The sequence below is a fragment of the Elaeis guineensis genome, chromosome 11, assembly GCF_000442705.2.
Source record: "Elaeis guineensis isolate ETL-2024a chromosome 11, EG11, whole genome shotgun sequence".
NCBI classification, from domain to species: domain Eukaryota; kingdom Viridiplantae; phylum Streptophyta; class Magnoliopsida; order Arecales; family Arecaceae; genus Elaeis; species Elaeis guineensis.
In genome coordinates this window covers 31,601,276-31,627,230 of record NC_026003.2, presented here as the reverse complement: position 1 = coordinate 31,627,230, position 25,955 = coordinate 31,601,276, and the positions used below count along the sequence as shown (strand labels likewise).

Below are 25,955 nucleotides of genomic sequence, written 5' to 3'. Positions count from 1 at the left end.
GTCATGCCCTAACACAGTACTACAAAGACAATGGCACCATAGCCCTTGCTAAGGAGCCCAAAGTCTCACCAAAAGTCCAAACATATAGAGCAGCAGTGTACGCGACTACCTCATGTCGAGATACAAAGAGTAGACTCTACGGATAACGTGGCAGACCCACTGACTAAGCAGTTGAGTCAACTAAAAATAAAAGTCCACCTTGAGAAGATGGGACTTAGATTTATGGCCAATTGGCTTTGTCCAAGTGAGAGATTGTTAGATATATGTCTTAGAAGCCAATATAGCAGACACATTGTAATAATTTTAGGATATAATTTTGTACTTAATATATTGATATGATCAATAAAAAGATAATTTCTTTTTTATTCAAGTATGATATGTCTTTGAATCGTTTATGAAATTAATTTCGATACATATTCTCAAAGTATTGAGAATTAGAGATATATATTTAATTTCTAAATGCTCCCAGTCATCGAATTATCATGAAAATGGTGATAGATCCAGATAGACTGGCGCACAAATTACTTTCTTAAAGATAGATGAGTCTCTGGTCTACTATGTAGAGACACAGGACGACGAGTGCGGATGGTTGTTAGAGAAAACTAATACTGAGCATGACCATACGAGAGATCACATAGATTTTTATTCAATCGTCAGTGATTGTCTCGATACTGTAGTTGTATGACTGGTCCTTTGACTTGAGATGGTATTGCTGCTCGCAGTGAGGCTGCTGAAGTTTGACTGACACATAAACATGGATTTCAATGAGCCCTTGTAGTGGATGTTGATGACAAGTGATCTACTATAGGAATGGGATGCGTATTAAGATATAATTTATCAATCTTGATAGAGAGTAGTCTGATGGAATTTGAAAGGCTAAGTCCAAGAATCTATGACCATAGTAGTGTGATTAATGAAAAAAATTTTCATAGAAGTCACAACTGGACTTGAGCTAATGAATCTATCATATGATTGATGTTGAAGTTTGATGATTTTGTTGAAAAATATGTCCCAAAAGTCAATCATCAACCTGTTGACGGTTGAGCAACCTTGTATTGTAATTAATTTATTAATAAATAAAATATATTTTTGATATTTTCATCATAAGTTTTCATCTTCTAATAAACTCTATTGTTGTGATGAAGTTCTTAGGACTATTTAGGTTTGATAAAGAAAGAATTTATCGATTAGTCCTTAAAACTATTCACGACCAAATGATGGGTTGTTAATAAGGATGATAACTTCTATCGAGCATAGGTCACTGTAGGCCATATGGGTTGGTTGTCCTCTTAACCAAGGAGTATGGAGACACTGGTATGGCATACAAGTGAGATGCAAGGGTACATCATCATTGAACGTGATCAATTTCAGAGCATTCTGCTGTCGAGAATGTCTCTGATGGGATATAGGTATAAGTGTCTCTTAGATCAGAGATCATCTCAGTGACTTGCAAGCAACTCACTGTGCTTTGGTACTGGACTAACTGAATGTCTAACTCAGTGATGGAAGGATTCTGGACACAGTCAAGTACTTGCAAAGTTGGAGTGTGATCAAGATGGGATTGACCACTCCAAGAGTTGGAGAAGAATGAGTTGCTGTATTTCAATTTAGTAAAACATTGGCCAGGATAATCCATCAGATGGATTTGATATTTTAAATATAATGTGGACAACTTGATCAGAGTTGACAGTTGAACTCTGAGGTATCCTATGAGCATTTTGGTCAAGAGAATGAATTATATAGAAACTATATCCACATGGATTCTAAGGATGTTGTTCTACACATTCGACCTATTCGACCGTCGGGTACCATTGCTAGATGATCACTTCGATTGGTACAGAAATTTATTTTTATACTACCGACTTAGGTTCAGACCTATGAGGTGTGGGAAAATTCAGTGCAGGGGTAAAATGGTAATTTTAATTTTTTTTCAAAATCACTATTTTACAATAAAAATTATTAATTAACCTAATTAATTAATAAGAATTTATCCTACACTAGGATCTAAATATGATATATAGCATGCATGCATTTAAATTTGAAATTCGAATTTGAACAGGAAACACTTTACTGTAATATGTTCAGAATACAATACCTTTGTGCGGGTAGTAGATCACCGCAATCTGATCACTGTCGGGAGAGTCTGATCATCGTGATGTAGCCACACAGTGTGTCTGATCTCTATGGATCATCCACATGAAGCTTTCAGTCTGATCGACTCCTAACGAGTGCTAGCTCGTTGTAGAGCCCTTTCGACGGTCGATGCTGATCGAACTCCTTCGATCGATGTCTGTCGATTCTTTGGATGCTTCGGATTATCAACAGATGTGCTTGAGAGGATGTTGAAGATCTTTCTGAAATTTGGTGGGCTCACGACACTCATAGCTCACCTTCTCACTTTTCGAACTCCAGGCTGAAACCCTGAAGAACTCACTGAAACCCTGTGCACACTTTTTCTTTCTTTTCTTTCTTTTTCTCTCGGAAGGATATAGACCTTCACCTTGCACACAAGGATTCCTCACGTCCAGATTTTCTCTCCAAAATTTTTCTTGCACATGCCCCACTCTACTCTTCCTTTTAAAAAAATGTCAAACATCTTATCCACGTGAGAGGATAAAGATGAGTAATTGCACATTTGAATTCAAATCAAATTTTGAATTCAAATGAAAACCAATTTATTCCTATCCACTAAGGGCATGAGAAGAGGAGGGCATGGCTTAATTTGTGTGTGAGTGATTTCATAAGAAATATTTTCTCATGTAATAAATAGGGCGTTAAAAGAGGATAAGGTCAAGGCATTAAAATTGGTTGCTCATTCAAATTCAAACTTTGTTTTGAATTTGAATGGCCAACCAATCATCCTTATCCACTCATATGGTGCATTAAAGTAGGGCATGAGGAGGGCTTTGCATGAGGAAAAATTTATGAGAACTTCCTTCTCATGAATTCAAAAGGGTGCAGTGGAAGTGAGGTGGCGTAGGGAGAATGTGTCAAGGTGGTTTCATTATTTAAACCAACCTAATTGGATCAAATAAATTAGGCCCAATTAGACTAATTTAAACCTAACTAAATTAGGCTTATTTAGGCTCAATAAAATCCTAATCAAATCAAGAATTGATTAAGCCCAACCCCTGATCATATCAGGGACCAAACCATCTCGATGATTAGGTCAACTCTTAACCTAATCGGGTCAAACCCAACTGAATCCAATTCAATTGGACTTGATCCAAAATTAATTACTCAATCAAATTGAGTTAATTAGTGATCAAATCACTAATTAAATCTCTCATAAATATTAAGTCCAAATCTGATGGGTAATCGAGCATCAGAATTCATCGATATGTAACCCTGATCGAAGAGTCCCAAACCAGTGGGACTCTTGACCTCGGTACCTAAAATGTGTGGGACTCGTGATCAGAGAATCCTGATTCTCGATCATAGAGTCCCAAATATGTAGGATTCATAGTCCATGAGCATTAGGACTCTTCATCAGCCATCAGATCAGATAAGAACCTCTAATGTGTGTAACCCCGTAGGTTCGAACCTAAGCCGGTAGCACAGGAACCAATTTCTGTACTAATCGAAGTGACCATCTAGCAATGGTACCTGATGACCGAATAGATTGAATGGTCACAATCACAATACTCAGAACCTACATGAATATGGTTACTGTATAATTCATCCTTTTGACCTCTGTGTTTAGGATGACTCAGAGTTAAACTGTCAACCCTGATTAGATCATCCGAATTGTGCTCAACTCAAACAGTCCTGTGACTCCTCACAAAGACTACCTTGGCCAAAGTTTTGCTAAATTAAAGCATGACTGTACACAGCTCCTAAACTGAAGTGGTCAATCCCATCTTGACACACGCACCGATAAGTCAAGTACTTGACTACACCCAGCAGCCTTCCATCACTGAATTAGAAATTCAGGTAGTCCAGTGCCTAAGTGCAGTGAGTTGCTTGCAAGTCACCATGGTGGTCTCAGGTCGGAGGGATATTTATACCCATATTCCATCGAAGCAAATCTTGACAGTAGAAATAGCTCCAGAGTCGGTCATATTCAGTGCAGATGTACCCTTACATCTCACCTGTATGCCATACCAGTGTCTCCACACTCATTGGTTAAGAGGACAACCAACCTATATGGCACACAACAACCTATGCTTGATAAACGTTGTCATCCTTCGTAACAACGTATCATTTGGTCGCGAACAGATTTAAGGACTAAACGATAAATCCTCCTTTATCGAGTCTAAATAGTCCTAAGGACTTCACCACAATATAGGAGTTCATTAGAAGATGAAATATTTTATGATGAATAATGTCAAAATAATTTTTATTAATTCATAATTCATGTACATATACAAAAATGAACACAACCATCAATAGGCTGACGATTGGCTTTGGGATACTATTTCCAACATGAGGTCACACACATTAGAGTTCACGATCCGATCAGATGGTTGATCAATGATTAAGAATCATTCTAGGATTAAACGATCAATATGATTGACATTTAACCTAGTGCAAGTATTGCAGGAGGATCGATTAGCAATTCGATTGCTAATTGGCTTAATTTGATTAAGTTAATGAGCTGAGATTAAGTCTAATTGAATATGATTTAAATAGATTTAGTTTGGGCTTGATTGGATCAAGTCTAATTAATTTATTGGATAAGCCAAGTGCAAAAAAAAACTAGTCCTAGTTCAATTAAGACTTGAGTCAATCTAATTTCTAATTCGATTAAAAAATTAAATCAAATTTAAATTTAATTTAATCTAATTAAATTAAGTTCTTAATTTGGTTAAGACCTATTTTAATTGGGTTGATTTAGTTTTGGTTTGATTTGGTTTGAGAAACCAAATTTGAACAAGTCATAGATTGAACCCTAGTAAGACTAGGATTCCACCTTGCGCTACCTTAGCCCCCCACGCCCACTCTCTCTTATTTTATGCGACAAAATCTTCTCTCCCAGGCATTCACACATGCTCAAAGTATTTCACTCTTTCTCTCTTACATGGAATGTGGTTGTGGACCAAGTCAAAGTAGGAATTAGTTTGGATTTCAAATTATATGAGATAGAATTTTAGGAAACCAAAACTCTTTCCTTATGGCACTGATTTTATCCAAATTTTTTTAAGATTTTTGTGACTTTTATGATACATATTGTGCACCCTTTTCTGATGGTCCATGGAAGAAAAAGAAAGAGGGGGCACCCATGAGTTGGGCACCCCTTGTCTTGCCCTGTTTGGATTTTCCTTGACTAGGTATTTGACCTAGACAAGGATTCTTCATATCTCTTTATTTAAAATAAATTTTTTCTTAAAATTTTTGTAGATTATAGAGCATTGAGAGACCTTTGGGGTGTGTAAAAATCAAGAGAAAGAGTGTTGGGGCATAGAGATATAATAGACACAAAATTAGGTGTTTAGGTGAGAGCAAAGAGAAGAAGAAGAGGGTCTTCTTCTAGGGTTGCTGAGTTCACCTCTTTTCTTCCTCCATCTGTGAGTTTTCTGAGAGTGTCTTATATCTAAAACTCTTTCTCCTACTTCTCATCTTTGAAAGAGTCTAAATCAAGAAGAAGGAGGCATCTGATCGACCATCGAAGAAAGATCAGCACAGTACTAGCATACTGTGCTGATATCCTGGATCAGGACTTATGATCGTGATTCGTGGGCTCATGTGGATGACTCCTAGAGGTTGGATGCATGTGTGGCTGGCAACATCATTCTCAAGCCTGGATCAGCAAAGTTAGAACATCTAACTTGCAAGGTAATCGATCTGATCTATTATATTTTACATACATTAGATGTAGTATAGAAACATATTGATATGATCAACATGTAGTTCTTGCTATTTATATTTTAATTTCTGATTTAATGCTATGTAATAATCATATAATAGAATCTTAGATTTAGAGATTCTCTAATTTTATAAGATAAATTTTATTTTATTTTAGTCTTCCGCTGTCTGATCCTAAAAAAATTTTAAGATCTAACCCTGAAATTCTAGATCTGGTTTCTTCAATTGGTATCAGAGCCTAGGTTGTTTATTGCATGATTATTTATACATGCTTAGATTATTTCTTAGATTAGATCTAATTTATAATCTGATTGTTAAATTTGAAATTAAAATTTTTAGATCAATCATGAACTGTAGGTTGTCCTAGTGTAAGGTTTATCCTTTACAATGCAAAGGTTGTCCTAATTTGTGTAGATCTATCTTTAATTATAAATTTGTTAGATATCATCTAGATTAAATTTATAATTTATTAGATTTAAAAGGTGTTTAAATCTTAAATAAAATTCTTTTGTTAATAATTTTTGCATAAAGAACCATCATATATTTGTCTGGAAAATTTGCGCAATTTAAAGTTGAAATTATTTCAATTACATGAACCTATTTAGATTAGATTTAAAGTAGTTTCATGCTTATTTCACTTGCATTTTGATTATGAATCAAATATGCAACTTGGATGGTAAGAACCATGTTGTAAAAATATTTTACAAATATGAAAATTATTTTTGAAAAGTCGAACCCCAACCCTCAGCCCAAAACTTAATTGAGAATTAAGAAGTTGTTTGATTAGATTCTAGGATTGCGAATTGAAGAACCTAAGACACAAACCATAACACATTGGGTTAATGGGTTAGTGGGAATTAGGTCCATTAATTGGGTTAGACCTAAGGTTAGATTAAAGATGGACTTAATTAGAGAATTGACTAAATCTAATCAATTGTTGTCTTAGATTAGGTCAAAGATTCTCTTGATCAATTACAATAGTTGTAGTTGGTCAAGTCCATGTCTTTAACGAAAACTAAATGGACTTGATTCTTGGCTAAGCGGTCAAGCATGAACTATTAGTTTGATCTAATCGAAACTAATTAAACCAGTTGGTGACTAAGGTAAACCAGACCAATGGATTTTAATTGGCAGTCCGCTTACCTGGCCATTTCTAATGGTGTCTAAGGCAAGCTTTGACAGACCCTCCCACCAATTGAACTTACCTGGTCTCTTGATAAAATTATATTTTGATCAGATCACTTGACTATTCGAGCTGACCCATGTCAGCTAGATAAATCAGTGTGACTGATTTAGGTGTTCCTAGACCAGCCCTTTTAATGGTCTCCCTTAAGCTGACTTGATGAAGCCAGTGGGAGGATCATGATAAGCTGGTTCATCTGACCTCCTCCTCTAAATCAATTAAATCTTCTAAAATTATTAGATCCTTAAAATAAATAGTTATGGTGATAACTAGATCATAGCCTTCCATTAAGTAGATGATAATGAGTCCATCAGTTGGATAATCATTGAAGGCCCAAAGGCCTGGTGCTTATCGGCTGATGGAATTATCATTCATAATATGATTTTTTGACTGCATCTTTCTAAATGGTGGTTAGGTTAGCCAACCAAAGTTGGGCCTAATCATTCATGGGCTAGATGGGCCATGTATGGTCATGTTAATGGTTGGACCTAACCAGACCTTTTCAGTGGAGGCCAAAGCCTACTGATTAGGGACTGGGGCAAAATTAAAATTACTAAAAATTATTTAGAGAAATAATTAGTTATGAACCTACCCTTAGATGTACATGGGTTGGCCAACAAAGTTGGGCTTGTGTGCAGTCTAAGTGGATTCTAGTACCCACTAAGAAATTAGGATAATTTCTCGAATTGGAGGTAGAGGCTACCAATTCGAATAAAATAGTGAAAGAAAATTTTTAATTAAAGTCTAAATCTTTAGGTTTAATGAATCAATTACTAATTAGGTTATGATTTTTCTTTGTGCAGATATGGCCACTTCCCTATCGCTCCGATCATTGTTGGACAATAATAAGTTGGTGGGATCCAACTTCGGTAGCTGGTATCAAAAGTTGAAGATAGCCCTGGAGCATGAACGGATCCTATATGTGATAACGGATCCTGCACCTGAGGAGCTAGCTGCCAATGCATATAGAACAGTCAGAGATACTTACCAGAAGTGGCTCAGTGATCGGATCACGGTGTGCTGCATTATGCTGGCTGCCATGAGCAACGAGTTCAGTCACAGATTTGAGACAGCTCAGCCAAAGGATATGCTTCAAGTGTTGGAGGATACCTTTGGCACACCCGATGACATGGAGAGGCACAAGACTAGTTGTGCCATCTTCAACTCTGAAATACGGGATGGTGCCTCTGTCATTGATCATGTATTGTGCATGATCGAGCTGATGGAGTATTTGAGCAAGCTCAACTTTCTCTTGCATGAGCAGCTTGGAAAAGATGTAATACTGAACTCACTGCCCAAGTCTTATCTCCCATTCCTTACTCATTATAGAATGATAAAGCCTGAAGTAAACTACCACGGGTTACTGGGGTTGCTTCAAAATTTTGAGAAGGATCACCAACTTCACAAGGAGTCGGTGAACTTAGTGGGAGATTTGTCTTCTGTTTCTCGATCCTTTGAGAAAGAAAAGAAGAACAAGAAGAAGAAAGTGAAGAAGGTACAAGTTCAGGCTGGGACATCAGTGCAGGGTCAGACCAGAAAGATCAAGCCCGATAAGAGTCAAGCTGAATGCTTCTTTTGCAAGAAGCGAAGGCACTGAAAGAAGAACTGTCCTCAGTACATTGCCTCCCTGGATCCAAACAAGTAGAGAAAGAAGCAAGCTATTGCTGGGCAAGATATTTATATGATAACTCCTTGCAATTTCTCTATTTGTGATATAACTAACTGGGTATTGGATACTGATAGCTCTTACCATATTTGCAATTCATTGCAGAGGTTGTAGGTCAGTAGGAGATTCGAGCAAGATAAGAGGTTCCTGAATGTTGGAGAAGAAAGACCAGCTCCAGTTCTAGCATTAAAAATCTTGAAACTTGTATTTGAGTCCCATACCGTTGTTCTTAATGATTGTCATTTCTGTCCTAGTTTCTTTTTAAATATTATTTCTGTAGGCCTTCTAGTCAAAAATGATTATGAAATTTTAATAAAAAAATAAGTTTGTAATATCATTATGAATGGTGTTACTATTTTTTGTGGAATTTGAATAATGGTGTGTATATATTATCACAACCTGTTAACATAGTCTATTCTACTGGCAAGCACCCTAGATTAGATAGTGTATCAGATATCTATTTATGGCACTGTAGGCTAGGTCATATAAACAAGAACAGGATAAACAGGTTAACTCAAGAAGGAATCTTTGAAGTCAGTGATTGTGAATCATTTTTAATCTGTGAGTCCTGTCTTCTTGATAAAATGACCAAGTCATCTTTTACTGAAAAAGGTGAGAGAGCTACTGAGCTCTTGGCCTAGTACATACTGATGTATGCGGGCCCATGAGCACAAGTGCTAGAGGTGGATATTTCTACTTCATCACTTTCACGAATGATCTATCCAGATATGGATATGTTTATCTGATGAAACATAAGTCGGATTCATTTGAAATATTCAAATGATTCCAAAGTGAAGTAGAAAAATAAACTAGAAAGAGTATTAAAACTCTTCGGTCTGATCGAGGAGGAGAATACCTTTCTGGTGAGTTTCTTACATATCTAGGAGAGAATGGGATTCTCTCCCAATGGACTCCTCCAGGAACACCACAGCATAATTGTGTGTCTGAAAGGAGAAATCAGACTCTATTAGACATGGTCCGATCCATGATGGATTTTGCCAGCTTGTCGATATCCTTCTGGGATATGCACTCGAATCAGCCTGTTATCTGTTAAATAGGGTTCCAAGTAAGTCTGTAATTAAGACTCCATATGAGATATGGACAGGACGTAAGCCAGCACTTTCATATCTTAGGGTCTGGAGGTGTCTGGCCTATGTCAAATGGTTAGTTACAGATAAACTTGGACCTAGATCTGACAAATGCACATTCATAAGGTACTCCAAAGAGATCAAAAGATATTTTTTCTACCATACTGATGAACAAAAAGTATTCATCAGCCTTAAGACAATCTTTTTAGAAAAGGAGTTCCTTGGTAAAGAAATCGTTGCCTCTAAGGTTGAACTTGATGAAGTTCAACAGGTAGAAGGACCGACACCAATAGCTGAACCTGAGTCGGATTTGATTAGATCAGATCTGAAGCCTAATGTACCTGCACCATTAAGGTGATCCAATAGAGTACCACGTCAGTCAAACAGATACTATGATTTTTTGATCCGAGACGGTGATCCCATCGAACTCGATGAGAACAATGAGGATCCGATCACCTATATGGATGCAATGCAGAGATCTGATTTTGAGAAATAGCTTGAAGCCATGAAATCCGAAATGGAGTCCATGAAGGTCAACGATGTATAGACATTGGTTGACCCACCTGAAGGGTTTATACCCATTGGATGTAAATGGGTCTTCAAAAGGAAGAGGGGCGCAGACGGAAAGGTGGAGACCTATAAAGTCCATCTAGTTGTCAAGGAGTATCGTCAACATTATGGTATTGACTTTAACGAGACATTCTCCCCTGTGGCAATGCTCAAATTCATTCAGATAATGCTTGCAATAGCTACCCATCTGGATCATGGGATCTGGCAGATAGATATAAAAATAGCTTTCCTAAATGGAGAGCTAACTGAAGAGGTGTATATGATACAATCTGAGGGGTTTACATCCACAGATGAGTCCAAAGTATGCAAGCTTCAGAGATCTATTTATGGATTGAAGCAAGCTTCTCGAAGTTGAAACATGTATTTTGATAAAGTGATCAAAATATATGACTTCGTTAAGAACGGAGAAGAGCCCTGCATCTATAAATAGGCAAATGGTCCACTTATGGTATTCTTTATCTTGTACGTGGATGATATTTCTTAATCGAAAATGACATCCCCGCACTACAGAAAATAAAAGTTTGGTTGTCATCGCAGTTCTCCATAAAGGACTTGGGTGAAGTATCCTACATCCTAAGGATGAAGATCTATAGGGATAGATCTAAAAGGATGCTTGGGTTATCCCAGTCCACGTATATAGACACTGTGCTGAAGAGATTCAGTATGGAGAATTTCAAGAAGGGCTATCTACAGATAGGCCAAAGAATTTCTCTCTCTAAGAAAGATGGTCCGACAACTTCTGAAGAGAGAGAGCGTATGAGTAGAATCTCATATGCTTCGATCATGGTATCTATCATGTACGTCATGACATATACAAGGCCAAATGTGGCATACTCACTAGAAGTAGTGAGTAGATACCAATTTGATCCTGGAGAAAACCACTGGAAAGTGGTTAAAGCCATCCTTAAATATTTGAGAAATACTAAGGACCAATGGTTGGTTTATGATGAGTCAGATCTGAAACTTGTGGGGTTCACAGACTCCAGCTTTCAATCTGACCATGATGACAGCAGAAGTGTGTCGGGTTATCTCTTTACTCTGAATGGTGGAGCCATCCGCAGGAAGAGTTTCAAGCAGCATACTGTAGCAGACTCTGTTTGTGAGGTGGAGTACATCGCAGCATCGGATGTCACGAAAAAAGCTGTGTGGCTGAGAAAATTTATCACCGAGCTCGGAGTAGCATCCTCCCTCGATGGTCCGGTCCTACTCTACTGCAACAGCACTGATGCCATAGCTCAGGTAAAGGAATCCAAAGCACACCAACGGACGAAGCACATTTTGTGCCACTTCCACCTAGTCCCAAAGATCGTGGATCGAGATGACGTCGACCTTTAGAAGATCGATGGAAAGGAGAACCTGACCGACCCCTTCACTAAAGCCCTAGCGATAAAAGAGTTCGACAACCACAAGTCGAAGATGGGTATTAGATACTATGTCGAGTGGCTTTAGGATAAGTGAGAGTTGTTAAAAAATATGTTTCAAAAGTCAATCGTCAACCTGTTGATGGTTAAGCATCCTTGTATTGTAATTGATTTGTAAATAAATAAAATATATTTTTGATATTTTCATCACAAATTTTTACTTCTAATGAACTCCGTTGTTGTGATGAAGTCCTTAGTACTATTTAGGTTCGATAAAGAGAGGATTTATCAATTAGTCCTTAAAACTGTTCACGACAAAATGATGGGCTGTTAATAAGGATGACAGTTTTTATCGAGCATAGATCGCTGTAGGCTATATGGATTGGTTGTCCTCTTAACCAAAGAGTGTGGAGACACTAGTATGGCATACAGGTGAGATATAAAGATACATCATCATTGAACGTAACCAACTTCAGAGCATTCTGCTGTCGAGAATGTCTCTAATGGGATATAGATATAAGTGTCCCTTAGACCTGAGAGCAACTCACTGTGCTTTGGTACTGGACTAACTAAATTTTTAATTCAGTGATGGAAGGCTTCTGGGCATAGTCAAGTACTTGCGAAGTCAGAGTATGATCAAGATGGGATTGACCACTTCAAAAGTTGGAGAAGAATGGATCACTGTATTTCAATTTAGCAAAACCTTGGCTAGGGTAATCCATCAGATAGATTTGATATTTTGAAATACAATGTGAACAACCTGATCAGAGTTGATAGTAAAACTTTGAGGTGTCCTATGAGCATTTTGGTCAAGGAGATGAATTATATGGAAACTATATCCGCATGGGTTCTAAGGATGTTGTTCTACATATTCGACCTATTCGATCATCGGGTACCATTGTTAGATGATCACTTCGATTGGTATAAAAATTTATTTCGATGCTACGGTTTAGGTTCAGACCTATAAGATCACACACATTAGATTTTACGATCCGATCGGATGGTTGATCAATGATTAAAAATCATTCTAGAGTTAAACGATCAATACGATTGATATTTAACCTAGTGCAAGTGTTGCAGGAGGATCGATTAGCAATTTGATTGCTAATTGTCTTAATTTGATTAAGTCAATGGGCTGAGATTAAGTCTAATTGAATATGATTTAAATAGATTTAGTTTGGGCTTGATTGGATCAATTTCAATTAATTTATTGGATAAGCCAAGTGTAAAGAAAAACTAGTCCTAGTTCAATTAGGACTTGAGTCAACCTAATTTCTAATTCAATTAAAAAATTAAATCAGATTTAAATCTAATTTAATCTGATTAAATTAGGTTCTTAATTGGGTTAAGATCTATTTTAATTGGGTTGATTTGATTTTAGTTTGATTTGATTTGAGAAATCAAATTTGAACAAGTCATAGATTGAACCCAAGTAAGACTAGGATTCCATCTTGCGCCACCTTAGCCCCCCACGTCTACTCTCTCTTATTTTATGTGACAAAACCTTTATTTTCAGGCCTTCACGCATGCCCAAAGTATTCCACTCTTTCTCTCTTACATGAAATATGGTTGTGGACCATGTCAAAGTAGAAATTAGTTTGGATTTCAAATTCTATGAGATAGAATTTTAGGAAATCAAAACTCTTTCCTTATGGCACTGATTTTATCCAATTTTTTTTTTAAATTTTTATGGATTTTATGGTACATATTGTGCACCCTTTGCTGGTGGTCCATGGCAGAAAAAGAAAGAGGAGGCGCCCATGAGTTGGGCACCCCTTGTCTTGCCCTGTTTGGATTTTTCTTGACTAGATATTTGATCTAGACAAGGATTCTTCATATCTCTTTATTTAAGATGAATTATTTCTTAAAATTTTCATGTATTATAGACCATTAAGAGATCTTTGGGGTGTGTGAAAATCAGGGAGAAAGAGTGTTGGGGCGTGGAGATATAATAGACACAAAACTAGGTGTCTAAGTGAGAGCAAAGAGAAGAAGAAGAGGGTCTTCTTCTAGGGTTGCTGAGTTCACCTCTTTTCTTTCTCCATCTGTGAGTTTTCTGAGAGTGTCTCACATCTAAAACTCCTTCTCCTACTTCTCATCTTTGGAAGAATCCAAATCAAGAAGAAGGAGGCATCTGATCGACCATCTTCTGGATCAGGACTTCTGATCGTGATTCGTGAGCTCGTGTGGATGACTCCTAGAAGTCGGATGCGTGTGCTGCTCGCAACATCATCCTCAAGTCCGGATCAGCAAAGTTAGAATGTCTAACTTACAAAATAATAGATCTGATCTATTATATTTTACATACATTAGATATAGTATAGAAACATATTGATATAATCAACATGTAGTTCTTGCTCTTTATATTTTAATTTTTGATTTAATACCATATAATAATCATATAATAGGATCTTAGATCTAAAAATTTTCTAATTTTATAAGATAAATTTTAATTTATTTTAATCTTCTACTGTCTGATCTTGAAAAAGTTTCAAGATCTAATCCTGAAACTCTAGATCTGGTTCCTTCAGATTTATTCATGACCTACCATCTAATCAGGACTCACGATAGAGGGATTAAATTACACATTAACTATACCTAGAGGTTCATTTCAGTTCTACTGGATTGCCACTACATACTGCTAGATATCACTGGTGGATTGTGAGAACTCACTAGAATCGATCTGGATCGACAATTTTTGCTAAGTTAGAGTGAATTTTTTTCAACCCATTGAAAAGAATTTCAATAATACAATAATAGAGATCATTGTATATCTCACTATCAGATAGAATTGAACCTATGGGGTCATATAACAAAGGAATTAGGTCTGAAATAAGTAATTAAGCTTATAAAATGTCAATTGGGTTTAGAAAAATTCATTGAGTTTATGATAACCTTGCTAGCATATGGTTAGACTCAATTTTTCTTTCTGTTAGGATTATTTATTTGATAAGATAATTTTAACATAATTATCTGCAAATAATCTACATGAATTAGATTCATGAGATTTCAATTGTTGAGTGTCTAAGGTTATGGATTATATTAATTAAGGGTGTAAGTCCCTAATTAATTTTTTTGATAGTATTTTTGGGTGCCACCTTGATTTGATCAAGTTGGATATGTCCATTGATTAGAGGACTTTTAGTTCTCTTACAGGCGTCTCTTGTGTGTGTTTTGAGGTGTCTAATTATGGGTGCAAGGGTTCAATTGTTGGTGCCTAATGGGCTTCCTAATGTAAGTTGGATAACTTAAATTAATAGAAATCCTAATACAAGTAGGACTTGTATTATGAAATTGAATAGGATTCAATCCTCATGCTTATTTAAAGGGACCTCCCATAAAGTCCCTAGAGCATCCAAACCAGCAGCCCCTCATGCCCAAAAGCTCTCTCCATGCCCTCTCTTCCTCTCCCTTTCTCTTCTCTAGGGCGTTCTACACATCCATCCCTTGGGCGCGAGTCCCAAGGAGTTCCACGCCCAAGGTGTTGGGCATCCCATAATTTGCTGGTTGCTGATATTTTATAGCAACCCAATGCAAGAATAAATTCTAGAGAAGAGGAGAAGAAGAAGATCAAGGAGAAAGATCAAGTGTTGATCGTGATCCAGACTTCGTTTAGATTCAACAGGCTGAATTTTGGAGAATCAAAATTCAGATTAAAGAGGACTGTTCCAGATTGATCCTGAGTGGATACTCATAGAGGCCGGATGCTCATGTGGTTAAGAAAGAACCTCTTCTCTTCTAGATCCAGATTTGAAGAAAAAGATTGTAAAATAGGTATATGATTAGATCACAATCTAAATTCAGCATATATCAATTTCAGCATATGAAATCGATCCATGTGGTTTTATATTTTCATGCATGCATAATTTAGATTAAAAATATTTTAATCTTATTCTTCACTGCGGTGTTTAGAAAATAAAGTTTTGAAATATACATGCATGCACCAAACTCCAAATTCCAATATTGAACCTATGGAGTCACACAACAAAGGGATTAGATCTGAAATAAGCAATTGAGTTTTTGAAGTCTCAATTAGGTTTAGAAAAATCTTATTGAGTTTAGGATAACCTTGCTAGCACATGGTTGAACCCAATTTTTTCTTTGTACTAGAATTACTTATTTGATAAGATTAATTCAAGTTAATTATTTATTAATAACCTAAATAAATTAGATTCATTGGGCTCCAATATGCTTAGGATTTTGGATCAAATGGATTAAGGGTTCAAACCCTTAATCAATTTTTTTGACTGTTTGCATGGGGCACCACTTAATTTGATCAAGTTGAAAATACCACTTAAAAGAGGATGTGAAGGACCAGCATGGGGCATCCCCTAAGCCTCATGTGCCATGTAAAAAAGTAGATAAAAAGTCTCCAATAGTTGGTACCTTATAGATTTCCTAAAAGAGGTCAAATATCTAAAGTTACAATGATTCCTAATGTAAGTAGGACTTGTATTAAGGGGCTATTTGGTTTTGAATAAAATTCAAACTTTTTGCCTATTTAAAGAAATTTTTTTTAAGGCTCTTATCATAAGATTTTCAGCAGCTTCCATGCCTCCTAAGATCCCCCCACACCTCCCTCTCTTCTACCTTTAGTTCTAATGCCCAAAGGCACTGGGCATCCTCCATCTCCAAGCCCAAGAGGAGCTTGGGCATCCCTTTTTGCTTGCTAATTTCACACCTTAATTGCTTCATAATCAAGAAAAGAAGAACAAAAGAAGAAGAGAATAAAATGATCAAAGAAAAGATCAAAGAGTTGATTGCGATCCAGGCTTCGTTCAGATTCGCAGGGTGATTGTTCTTGGAGAAAAAAGATCAACATTAAAAAGGGCTATTCCAGACTAATTCTGAGTGGGTACCATAGAGGTCGGATACTTACGCAGCTAAGGAAGAATCTACTCTCTTTTATATCTAGATTCAAAGAAAAAAATTATGAAATAGGTATATGATTCGATCACATATTTAATTTCAGCATAAAATTCAACATGTGTTCAATTTTAGTATATGAAATAGATCTTTATGCTCTATGTTTTATACATACATGATTTAGATTAAAAAATATTTTAATCTTCTATTTTACTATATTATTTAGAAAAAAAAATTGAAACATATATATATGCTCTGATACGAAATTTCAACATTCTGTGAAATATATCTTTGAGTACTTGAGAAAAACTAAGGATATATTTTTGATCATTGACAATAAAGATTTAAGGGTGTAAGGATATACTGATTCAAATTTCATATCTGATATTAATGATCGAAAGTCAACATCAAGCAATATTTTTTTATATAATGATGGTGTTGTAAGCTAAAAGAGTTTCAAGCAAACTGTTATTGCAGACTTCACCATAGAAGCAGAGTACGTCACCGCATCGAAAACTATGAAAGAGGCATTCTAGTTCAAAAAATTTGTTGCTAAACTAGGTGTGATGCCATCAGATGTTATTCCACTCTACTGCGACAATAATGATGCCATAGTCCTTGCTAAGGAGCTAAGGTCTCATCAGAAATTCAAACACATCGAGCAGCAGTTCTATCTTATCTATGATTATCTCGAGAAGGGATGCATCAAGGTAAAGAGAATTGACTCCACAGACAACATGGCTAACCAACCGACGAAGCAATTGAGCCAGCAAAAAATTGAAGCTCACCTTGAGAAGATGGGACTAAGATTTGTAGTCAATTTAGCTTTAGTGCAAATGAGAGTTTGTTGGATGTATGCTCTAGAAGTCAAATTGACCAACACTTGTAAAATTTTTTTAGGGCATATTTTATAAAATTAACTTTTATATTAATAAAATTTAAATTATTATCCATTCATATCTGGATTTAATGTGTCTATGAATCATCTATTGAGTTAATGGGTATGATAACACATATTCTCAAGAGTTGAGAATTTGAGATATGTATTATTATTACTTAGCTCATAAATTGCTCTCGATCGTAAGATCATCATGGAGATGATAATTGATTCAGAAAGATTGGTGTATGATTGCTTCCTTCAGATATATGAGTTTTGAATCTATGGTATAAAGACACTAGAGTTAGGAACAAAGATACTGAACGTTATCAATTTTGAGTAATCACAAGGATATCTATCTTCTTGTCAGTGACTTACTCATAGCTATAGTAGTGTGTCTAGTTCTCTGACCTAAGATGCATCGACAGTTCATCTTGAGGGTGCTGTAGTTTGACTATACCATAACTCGATCTCTTAGTCATATAAAGTCTTGAGGTGTATATTGGCTGTAATACATTCATTGTAGGAATTAGATTATATCAAGATGGGATCTATCAACCTCGATGGAAGAAAAGTAGTCCCATGTAGATCATGAGATTGAGTCCTAAAGTCCATGGCCATGGCAGTGTGAATGATGGAAAGGTGTTTCCATAAGATTTTACATAAGACTCGAATCGATTGATTCTAACATATAACAAGGATAAGATTTGATGAGTTATCCTTGATCTCTTTTTTATCGAAACTCATGATAGAAGAACTGAATCACATGATAACTACACCTAGAGGTTCATCTCTTCAGTTCTACTGGCTTGCCACTATATATTGCTAGATATCACTGATAGATTGTGAGAGCTCACTAGGATCATACTGAATCGATGATCTTTGATGAGTGTGAGTTGGAATTATTCCAATCTATTGAAAGGAGTTTAAATGATACTATGATAGATATCATATATATCTTACTACCAGATAAAATTGAACCTATTGGGTCACACAATAAGAAATTTAATCTTGGATTGATCCAATTGAGCTTGTGAAGTCATAATTGGATTAAGATTTGGTGAAATCTTATTGAATTTAGGTACACCATGCTAGCATATAGTTAAACCCAAAATTCTTCTCTGGACTTGATTCCTTATTAGATAAAATTTAGATCAAGTCAATAGCTTTCATCCTTACCTAATCTATTTCGATCTTGAGGGGCATCATATTGGGTGCCTCAATTGGATTGGGTCGAGCCAGTTAGTTGGCTCATTTTCTCTTTTTCTCCCATAACTTGGTGTAAAATTTTTGGAAAGGATCAAGTGGGGTGCATGCTACCTCTTGATAAGACCCAAAGGAGCACACGCCTCATGTGCATGGCACATGGAATTACATGGAGAAGTGAGAGGGGCATGTGTGTAGAATTTTTGGAAAGAATCAAGTGAGGCGCATGCTACCTCTTGATAAGATCCAAAGGAGCACATGCCTCATGTGCATGGCACATGAAATTACATGGAGAAGTGAGAGGGGCACATGCCCCTCTCTGATTTCAGCTTGTAGAGGAAGAAGGAAAGGCACACGCCCCATCTCTCCCTTGCTTGGATGAGGACGAGTGGCTGTCAAGTGTTGGCACCCACTTCACCTTCCTATTTGGGAGAGATGATATTTTCTTTTAGATAAATTTTTCTTGGAAAGAAAATTTGAATAAAGAAAATGTGTTGTTGTGAGATAACAACCAGCCATTTTATTCCATTTGGTTTGAATTTCAAATTTAAATTAAAGGTCTATAAAATGGGATGCCTTTAGGGTTTGTGAAGAGGATGAAAATCTGATTTTCATACATCATATCCTCTTGTCCATGCCCCTTCTACCTCCACTCTCTAATCCACACCTAAAGTAGTTAGGCATTCCCATCTCCACATGCCTAAGTTAGTTGGGCAAGTTCTCTTTTGTGCCAAGAAGAGTCAAAGACGAGATCTCAAGTGTTGAGTTTGTGAAGAGAGAAAGATCAAGAGTTGATCTAAGTCCACAAAAGCTATCAAGAAGAACAATCCAAGATTGATTCCGATAGATACCTGTAGAGGCCAGACATATGCATGGTTCAACAACGAATCTTCTTCAGATCCACATTTTTCGGATTATGTTGTTCATCTACCCATGCAAGATGATAAATGGTTTGTCATAATCTTTTGTATGCTGATTTTCTGCTTGTTGTTCTGATTTAGATCTAAGCTTCGCTTTTCAGATCGGATTAAATTTTTTAAAATCCGCTACCTCTAACTCTGATCGGTCCGGTGTGTGATTCGATCCTTCAAGATGAGGAAGAGAAAGGATGTGGATGGAATGGGGATTGATCTGTTTAAATTGGGACTGAGATGGTGAGGGAAGGTGATGGCACCCTGGAAGGTGATTTAGAGGGATGTGGCACCCTCCCTAGCAACCCATAGGGCGAAAGGTCAATTGGGGAGGGTGGTGGCCTTCGAAGCAATTGGCGACGAATCCTAAGATAGGGGTGTTACAAGCTATGGCAGATGCTAGAATTTTTCAATGCCCAGTGCGGACCATAAGGTTGGACAGGCATTGCAAAATGGGCGATAGTCTAGCTCAATGCCGTCTCACTAAATTAGGCAGGTGCCTTTATTTTGTTTCAAAACAAAAGAATTTTTTTTTTTTCAAATTTTAATTTGAAGTTGACAATCCATTTGCAGATTTTCCTCTAGTTGAAATCGGCAAACTATTTGCCAATTTTACTCTAGATGAAGTTAGCAACACATTTCCCAACCTCAATTTATGGTCTAGATAAACTTGGTCCAGTTGGACTCATTCTCACAGTTATTTTCTAGAGAATTCAAGGCATGCCAATTGTTCAATGCATTTGATTTGTGGATTACAATATAACAACTTCAATCATGACATAGATGATTTGTCGGTTACATTTTGTCATGTATAGATAATCATGATCGTGTCAAATATGAACATGAAGAGATACAATATTGTGATACTTTCCAACGCCTTGTTTCTTTTTTATCCATTGCCTTCATTAATCCTTTTTGGAAAACAGAATTCTTACAGCGTTTTAAGGGAGACTTCCATCACTGAAGTTAGTCATTTTACGTTATACCCTTTTTGAAGTTTAGCCCTTGAACGGTTGACCATTTTAGATTTAGTCGTGTAAGAAGATCAAAAATCAAAACGCACCTTCGGAAATAATTGATTATGGCAAATTGAAGGAGAGGTTAAACCTAACAACTTCAGCGTTTTTTATATCTAAAATGCCCTTCACCGAGGTACCTTTTTAAACGGATGGGACCACGGAGTAGGTAGCCCAACTTAAAGTGTGACAAGACCGACTCTTTTGGTGGTCAAGAAATTAGGCTGTTCCTGACTAGATTCCATATTGTATGGTTCAACTTAAACCAAGGTAAAAACTCCCATACTGCAAAGTAAACTGCACCAAATATCGAATATTGTGCTCAAGCAATGTTCCAAAGATTATTATCACTGGAAGAGAACAACTCCTTGTAGTGTATAATAACCCAAAGGACACCTTTCATGTTGCCTACATTCCATTTATGTAGTGCCTCTCAGAAGTTATAATACTGTATCTCTAGGTTTTTCCAATGCTAACCGGTGGTAATACGGTAATAGTGAATAGGCAGGGATGTTATTCACCTCTATACAGGACGAGACATGTAAAGTACTCATACATTTTAAGACTACACTAGAAGCTCCTGCAAATGTATCCATTATACCAAGTACATGCAAAGTGTCATGGAGGTATACCAGGTAAGATGATAAGATGCTAGTGCGGCCAGCCAAAAAGAAACAGTGGCTATAACTCGATTCCCTCCAACCCACCACCAAGAAAAAGAAAAAAGAAAGAGAAAATGGGAAAAGGTTTAAGCTAAGGACCATAGATAGACATGGAGAGATCCAAATTGATTCTGGGACCTTCAGAATAACCTGAACAATCACTGAAGTTGCTCCTTGAAGATGAAGAGATCACTCCACTGCTTTCACTTTCTGAGGAAGTATTACTCCTTTGTTTCGGGTGCAATGACAAGGATAGTGATAGTAAGCAATCATTGACCTCCTCTCTCTCCTCCGAAAGCCCATTGGATGGTAGGGACGTATAGGATTGACATCCATTCTCATATCTCCTGTCAGACTTGAGCTCCTTTGCGGAGATAAGATTCTGGTCGCTTGGTATGCTGCTCTGTGTTCAGTAAAGGGAGAAGATGAGTTTGATGTCACATTTTAGAAGAACACTGTTTAGTTTTTGCAAACATGCAGATAAAAGTGTTGTGATCTTGTCAGTGCCTGATCTCAAAAGTTTCTCATAAATAAAGCCGTAGTATAAGTTCTTTAACCAAAAAGTTGAAGTATTAGCCACTCAAATTAAATTAAGCAACGATGAATTAGTAAACAGTCTACTAGAGGCCCTCAATGGAGTCTCCAAATACCACACTTTACAGTAATTGTAATTAAATTAATAAATGAACCCCACAAGTTTTTCCTTTGGCTGACAATGAAAAATATGATAGAGATCTTATACTTTGCTAGGACTATAACAAATAGTACATGTGAAATAAAATGATAATTATAAGCAGCAAGTGGACATAATTTTGAACTCATTAATTCATGATGCCAAGCAAATAGAATGATAAGTGATTTTGGATCCAGTTGGGCAGCCCATGATGGGCTAGCCCGGGCAAAAACACCTAAAAATTCAAACATTGGAGAGAATAGTCGGAGGAGAGAAGAAACTATCAGGCAGTTCCTCCTTTTTTTATCTTGTTTGAGTTTTTTCAGAACAGGATTCACATCAAAACACTCCCTATGGAGAAAAAATCTGAATTTTTTCAAAGAGGAAAAAGACAACAAGGAATGCTCCCTTTCATCTTATTCTTGTATCGGAAGTACTTGAATGGTGGATTTCTTTGTATGTTTTCCACTATATGATTGTACATACAACCTAAAGAGTCTTACAGAAGTGGAAAAACATATGATTCAACCATTTAGACCCTAGGAGTTCCAATTTTTTTGGATTTGTTCAAGATAACTCTCCGAAATTGGGATTTACATCAAGTTTTCATTATCAGTTAATTCCATCTTATAATTATTGCATTATATCAGTTTGACCCATTATTTTAGTGGCAGCATCCCTTACTGTCAAGAAGGTATTATTTGATCATCCATTAATCATTTTAAAAAGCTGTTCAAAAAGTCAATATAATTCCAAAATCTTCAGCATAGATCACAGATCTGAATATAGTGGCCCAGATAAACTAGTATTCTTTATTCCTCTGCGGCTGTGTGGCTGTGTCCCATTGATCAAGGGAGATGCATGAGAATCCGTGGGGAAAAGGCGTAATGCAATGCAACAAGCTGGTCAAGCATTCAAATTAATAAAATAAGGAAGAAACAGCAGGGAATATCCTACTCATGGAAACAAAGAACATAAATAGCGAAAAAAATTTCCCCTCCATTCTGCTATGGTATTTGTGAACTATTGAATGCACATGCATGAGCCATGCTCTTAAACTAGAAAGGCCAAGCTCCATGCGATATTTCCAATATCAAACCTAATCCTACAAACCTCGACAAGAAGTTGGTCGATCAAAGAGAAGCTTAGAAGAGTTAACACAAGGCGCCTAAAAGGAGATGAGGACACTCAAGAGGGAGAGAGAAAATTTGTAATGGGAGGAGAAGAACAGGGTGCAGGGGTGGTTTCTTTGATCCCTTTTTGCTCTACCTTTAGAGGGCCAGATTCTTCCACCATATGTCCTGACACTCTGAGCTTGGAAGGGCGATGATCCGCCAATAAACCAGTCTCCAAAGCATCTTTCTGCCACCTGAGGCCCTCCTCTTTTATTCCCCTCCCAAAAGCCACGGCTTGCATGTAATCAACAAAGCAAAAGGCGGAGGTGACTCTCTCACCCATTTCTTTGCTGCATTGCAAGCTTTTGGAGATGGCTTGTGTCTCCATTCGAGCCCTGTCAATAAAATAAGCAAAAGAAGTGGGGAGATTAGCAAAAGGTGAGGAGAAATTGAGGGAGAATAGTAGATGGGTGTCATCTTTATATGTTCCGAATGTGACTGACAGTATTTGAAGTGGACAAAGCTAGCTAGCTAGCCAACCTTTTCAGAGGAGGGAGTGGGGAGTGCATGAACTGGGACTGGAACTCCTTGGTGGGCTTTGAAGAAGGGCTGGAGTCCTCATCATCTTGCTTATCAGTACCACCATCAATGGCTTCACATAAGTGCTTTTTTGCTTGCAACTCTGACGATAAACAAGATGATTGAGATACGAAGCAAGGGTTTTTCTTTGACCCAACTGTATTAGCTAGGAAATCATAAAAAACAAACTTTTTGAGTTAGAGAGAAGAAGATTTTGAGCATGTGCGAGATTTGGAAGATTACCTAATTTGTCTCTGAAAATTGAATTTATTATGAAAAAGTAACAGAAAGAAAAGAAAAAAGAAAAAAGATGGGAGTTACTTGAGAAGGATGGCAGGCAAACCATGTAAACGATAATGAGTTTTTGAGATTCACCCCTTTTCCTTTTGCTATTCTATTGATATATGGCTCACATAGTTCATGCATTCTGATGGGCGACCAAAAGCGAATAAATAAATAAATATGTCATTTTGTGTTTGGAGAAAATTACTGTAGATGGTGCAGCTCAACAAAAAGCCTGGCGTCATAATCTGTATTTTTTTTGGGCTAAGCAGCAGTCTTAATAGAAAGAAAGAATGAATAAAAATTTAAAACTAGCTCTACTATCTAAGCTTAACCATACGGGCCGGATGAAGGAAAAAAATGATGCAGCATCAACTTCATGGGTAGGTATCATCAGATAAATCACAAGGAGGGGCAAAGGAGAAAATAATTAGCCACAACTTTTAGATAGAAAATAAAATTAAAAGAAAAATCATCTTTACCGACATCAACTAGATGGTAATTGAGATAGAGCTCTTTATTACCACGAGATAAATAATCTTAAAAATTAGAAATGGAGAAAATAACAAGGATATGGATTTCAGTTTAATTTGAATGAAAAACCTTACCTTGCCTGCCCATGTCATTCCTCATGTTTCTGTACATCTGTTTAAAACAGTATCACCCCTTTGTCAGCCAAACTTTCACCCGGAAAACCAAAGAGAAAGAGAGACAAAAATACAACCATGAATCTGGACCAAGTATCAAAGCAAGCATATATATACCTGGAGATGGCTTTTAACATGGGATATGGTGAGTCCTCTAACATCCATCAGCTGAAGGACAAGCTTGGGTGTAGCCTCTACAATAGCAGCAACAAATAATAAGATTACAAAACAAAAGTAAAACTGCAACCAGTAACACAGAGAGAAGAAGAACAAAAGGAAAAAAAAAAAGAAGTAAAGCACAAGGGTTGGAATGGAAAAGGTAGTTACTTTCCTGTCCTCCAAGCTTCTCTATGGCATGAACAAAGCAGTGGTGGAGGTCAGGGGTCCATCTCAAGCGAGGCACCTTGGATCTGATGTACTGCCTCACAGCTCCATTCCTTCCGCAGTTCCCCATCTCTCTTTCTCCTCTTCTTCTTTTCTTCAAATTGTGTTATTCTTTTCAGCAACTATAAATATTTCTGGTACGGTAAAGTAACTAAGAGGAAGGAGGAAAGAACCAAAGGACCTTTCTTTTCTATTCTATATTGCCCGTCTTCTCAAAGAGGAAGGAGACTCCCACTGGTCTCTGGGCTTGGGACTTATTTAATAGTCTATCTTCTCCCAAAATCCAATCTTGACCTCCTCTAAAACCTCCCCAAAGCCCTGCCTTTCTACTTCTCTACCTGTCTCCACTGCGTCTTCTCTCCAAAGCTCTAACCTTTTTTCTTCTCAGAAAAGCTCTTACCTTTGCGTCGCTCCGTTACATGGGGTCCTCTAATTATCGTTGGGACTGTCTAGGATTAACGCAACACTCGGTGTGGGAGGCCACGGATCACGAGAGGAACCATCATTAAGAGGAGTTAATGACTGAAGAAAGACAGATGGTGGGCAGAGATGAGAGAGAGAGGAGTAAGAGACACAAAAGAGAAGACAAGTTCCTCTGAGCTTCTGATCATATACTCCTGAAAAACAAAGTATAAAAGAACAAAAGGAATACCAGTATATCATCACCTCCTTGAAATAATTATAATTATGACACCTGGCCAGAGCGTTTGACTGTCCACAGGAAACACACGCAGAGGAGAGAGAGAGAGAGAGAGAGGAGAGAGAGAGATTTGGGCTGCCGAGGCCAGAGCTATGTAATTTGGGCCGCCGGGGCCAGAGCTATGATCACAAGAGAACGGCTATAGAATCTCTGAGCAGACGATTTCTTTACTCCTCTTCTGCTAGTCTTTACCAACTTAAACTATATAATTACTATTATTATGTTACTATCTGCTACTCCAAAATATACGAGAATGTAGACAGAAAGCCTTTTTAGTTTTTTACGAACTTATTTATAACTAATAACAGGCCTTTTTATGAAGTTTTAAATGGCATGTAGAATATTCTTTTCTTAAATGGAGGCA

General features: G+C 37.0%; 1 protein-coding gene across 2 annotated transcripts; it reads right to left on the bottom strand.

Annotated features, from left to right (window-relative positions):
* Positions 1 to 20,982: 20,982 nt before the first annotated feature.
* Positions 20,983 to 25,583, bottom strand: LOC105034742 (myb family transcription factor MOF1). Of its 2 annotated transcripts, XM_019847085.3 has the most exons (7): positions 25,073 to 25,583; positions 24,835 to 24,985; positions 24,625 to 24,701; positions 24,469 to 24,505; positions 23,540 to 23,744; positions 23,154 to 23,394; positions 20,983 to 21,614 (listed from the first exon to the last, which is right to left on the bottom strand). In XM_019847085.3, the coding sequence occupies exons 2-7, from the start codon at positions 24,959 to 24,961 to the stop codon at positions 21,303 to 21,305; spliced, it is 999 nt and encodes a 332-aa protein (XP_019702644.1). In that variant the 5' UTR covers positions 24,962 to 24,985; positions 25,073 to 25,583; the 3' UTR covers positions 20,983 to 21,302. The 2 variants fall into 2 exon arrangements, with proteins under 2 accessions (XP_019702644.1, XP_010908308.1); XM_010910006.4 differs by having other exon boundaries at positions 20,991 to 21,614; positions 23,540 to 23,681; positions 24,835 to 25,580.
* Between the last annotated feature and the right edge of the window lie 372 nt (positions 25,584 to 25,955).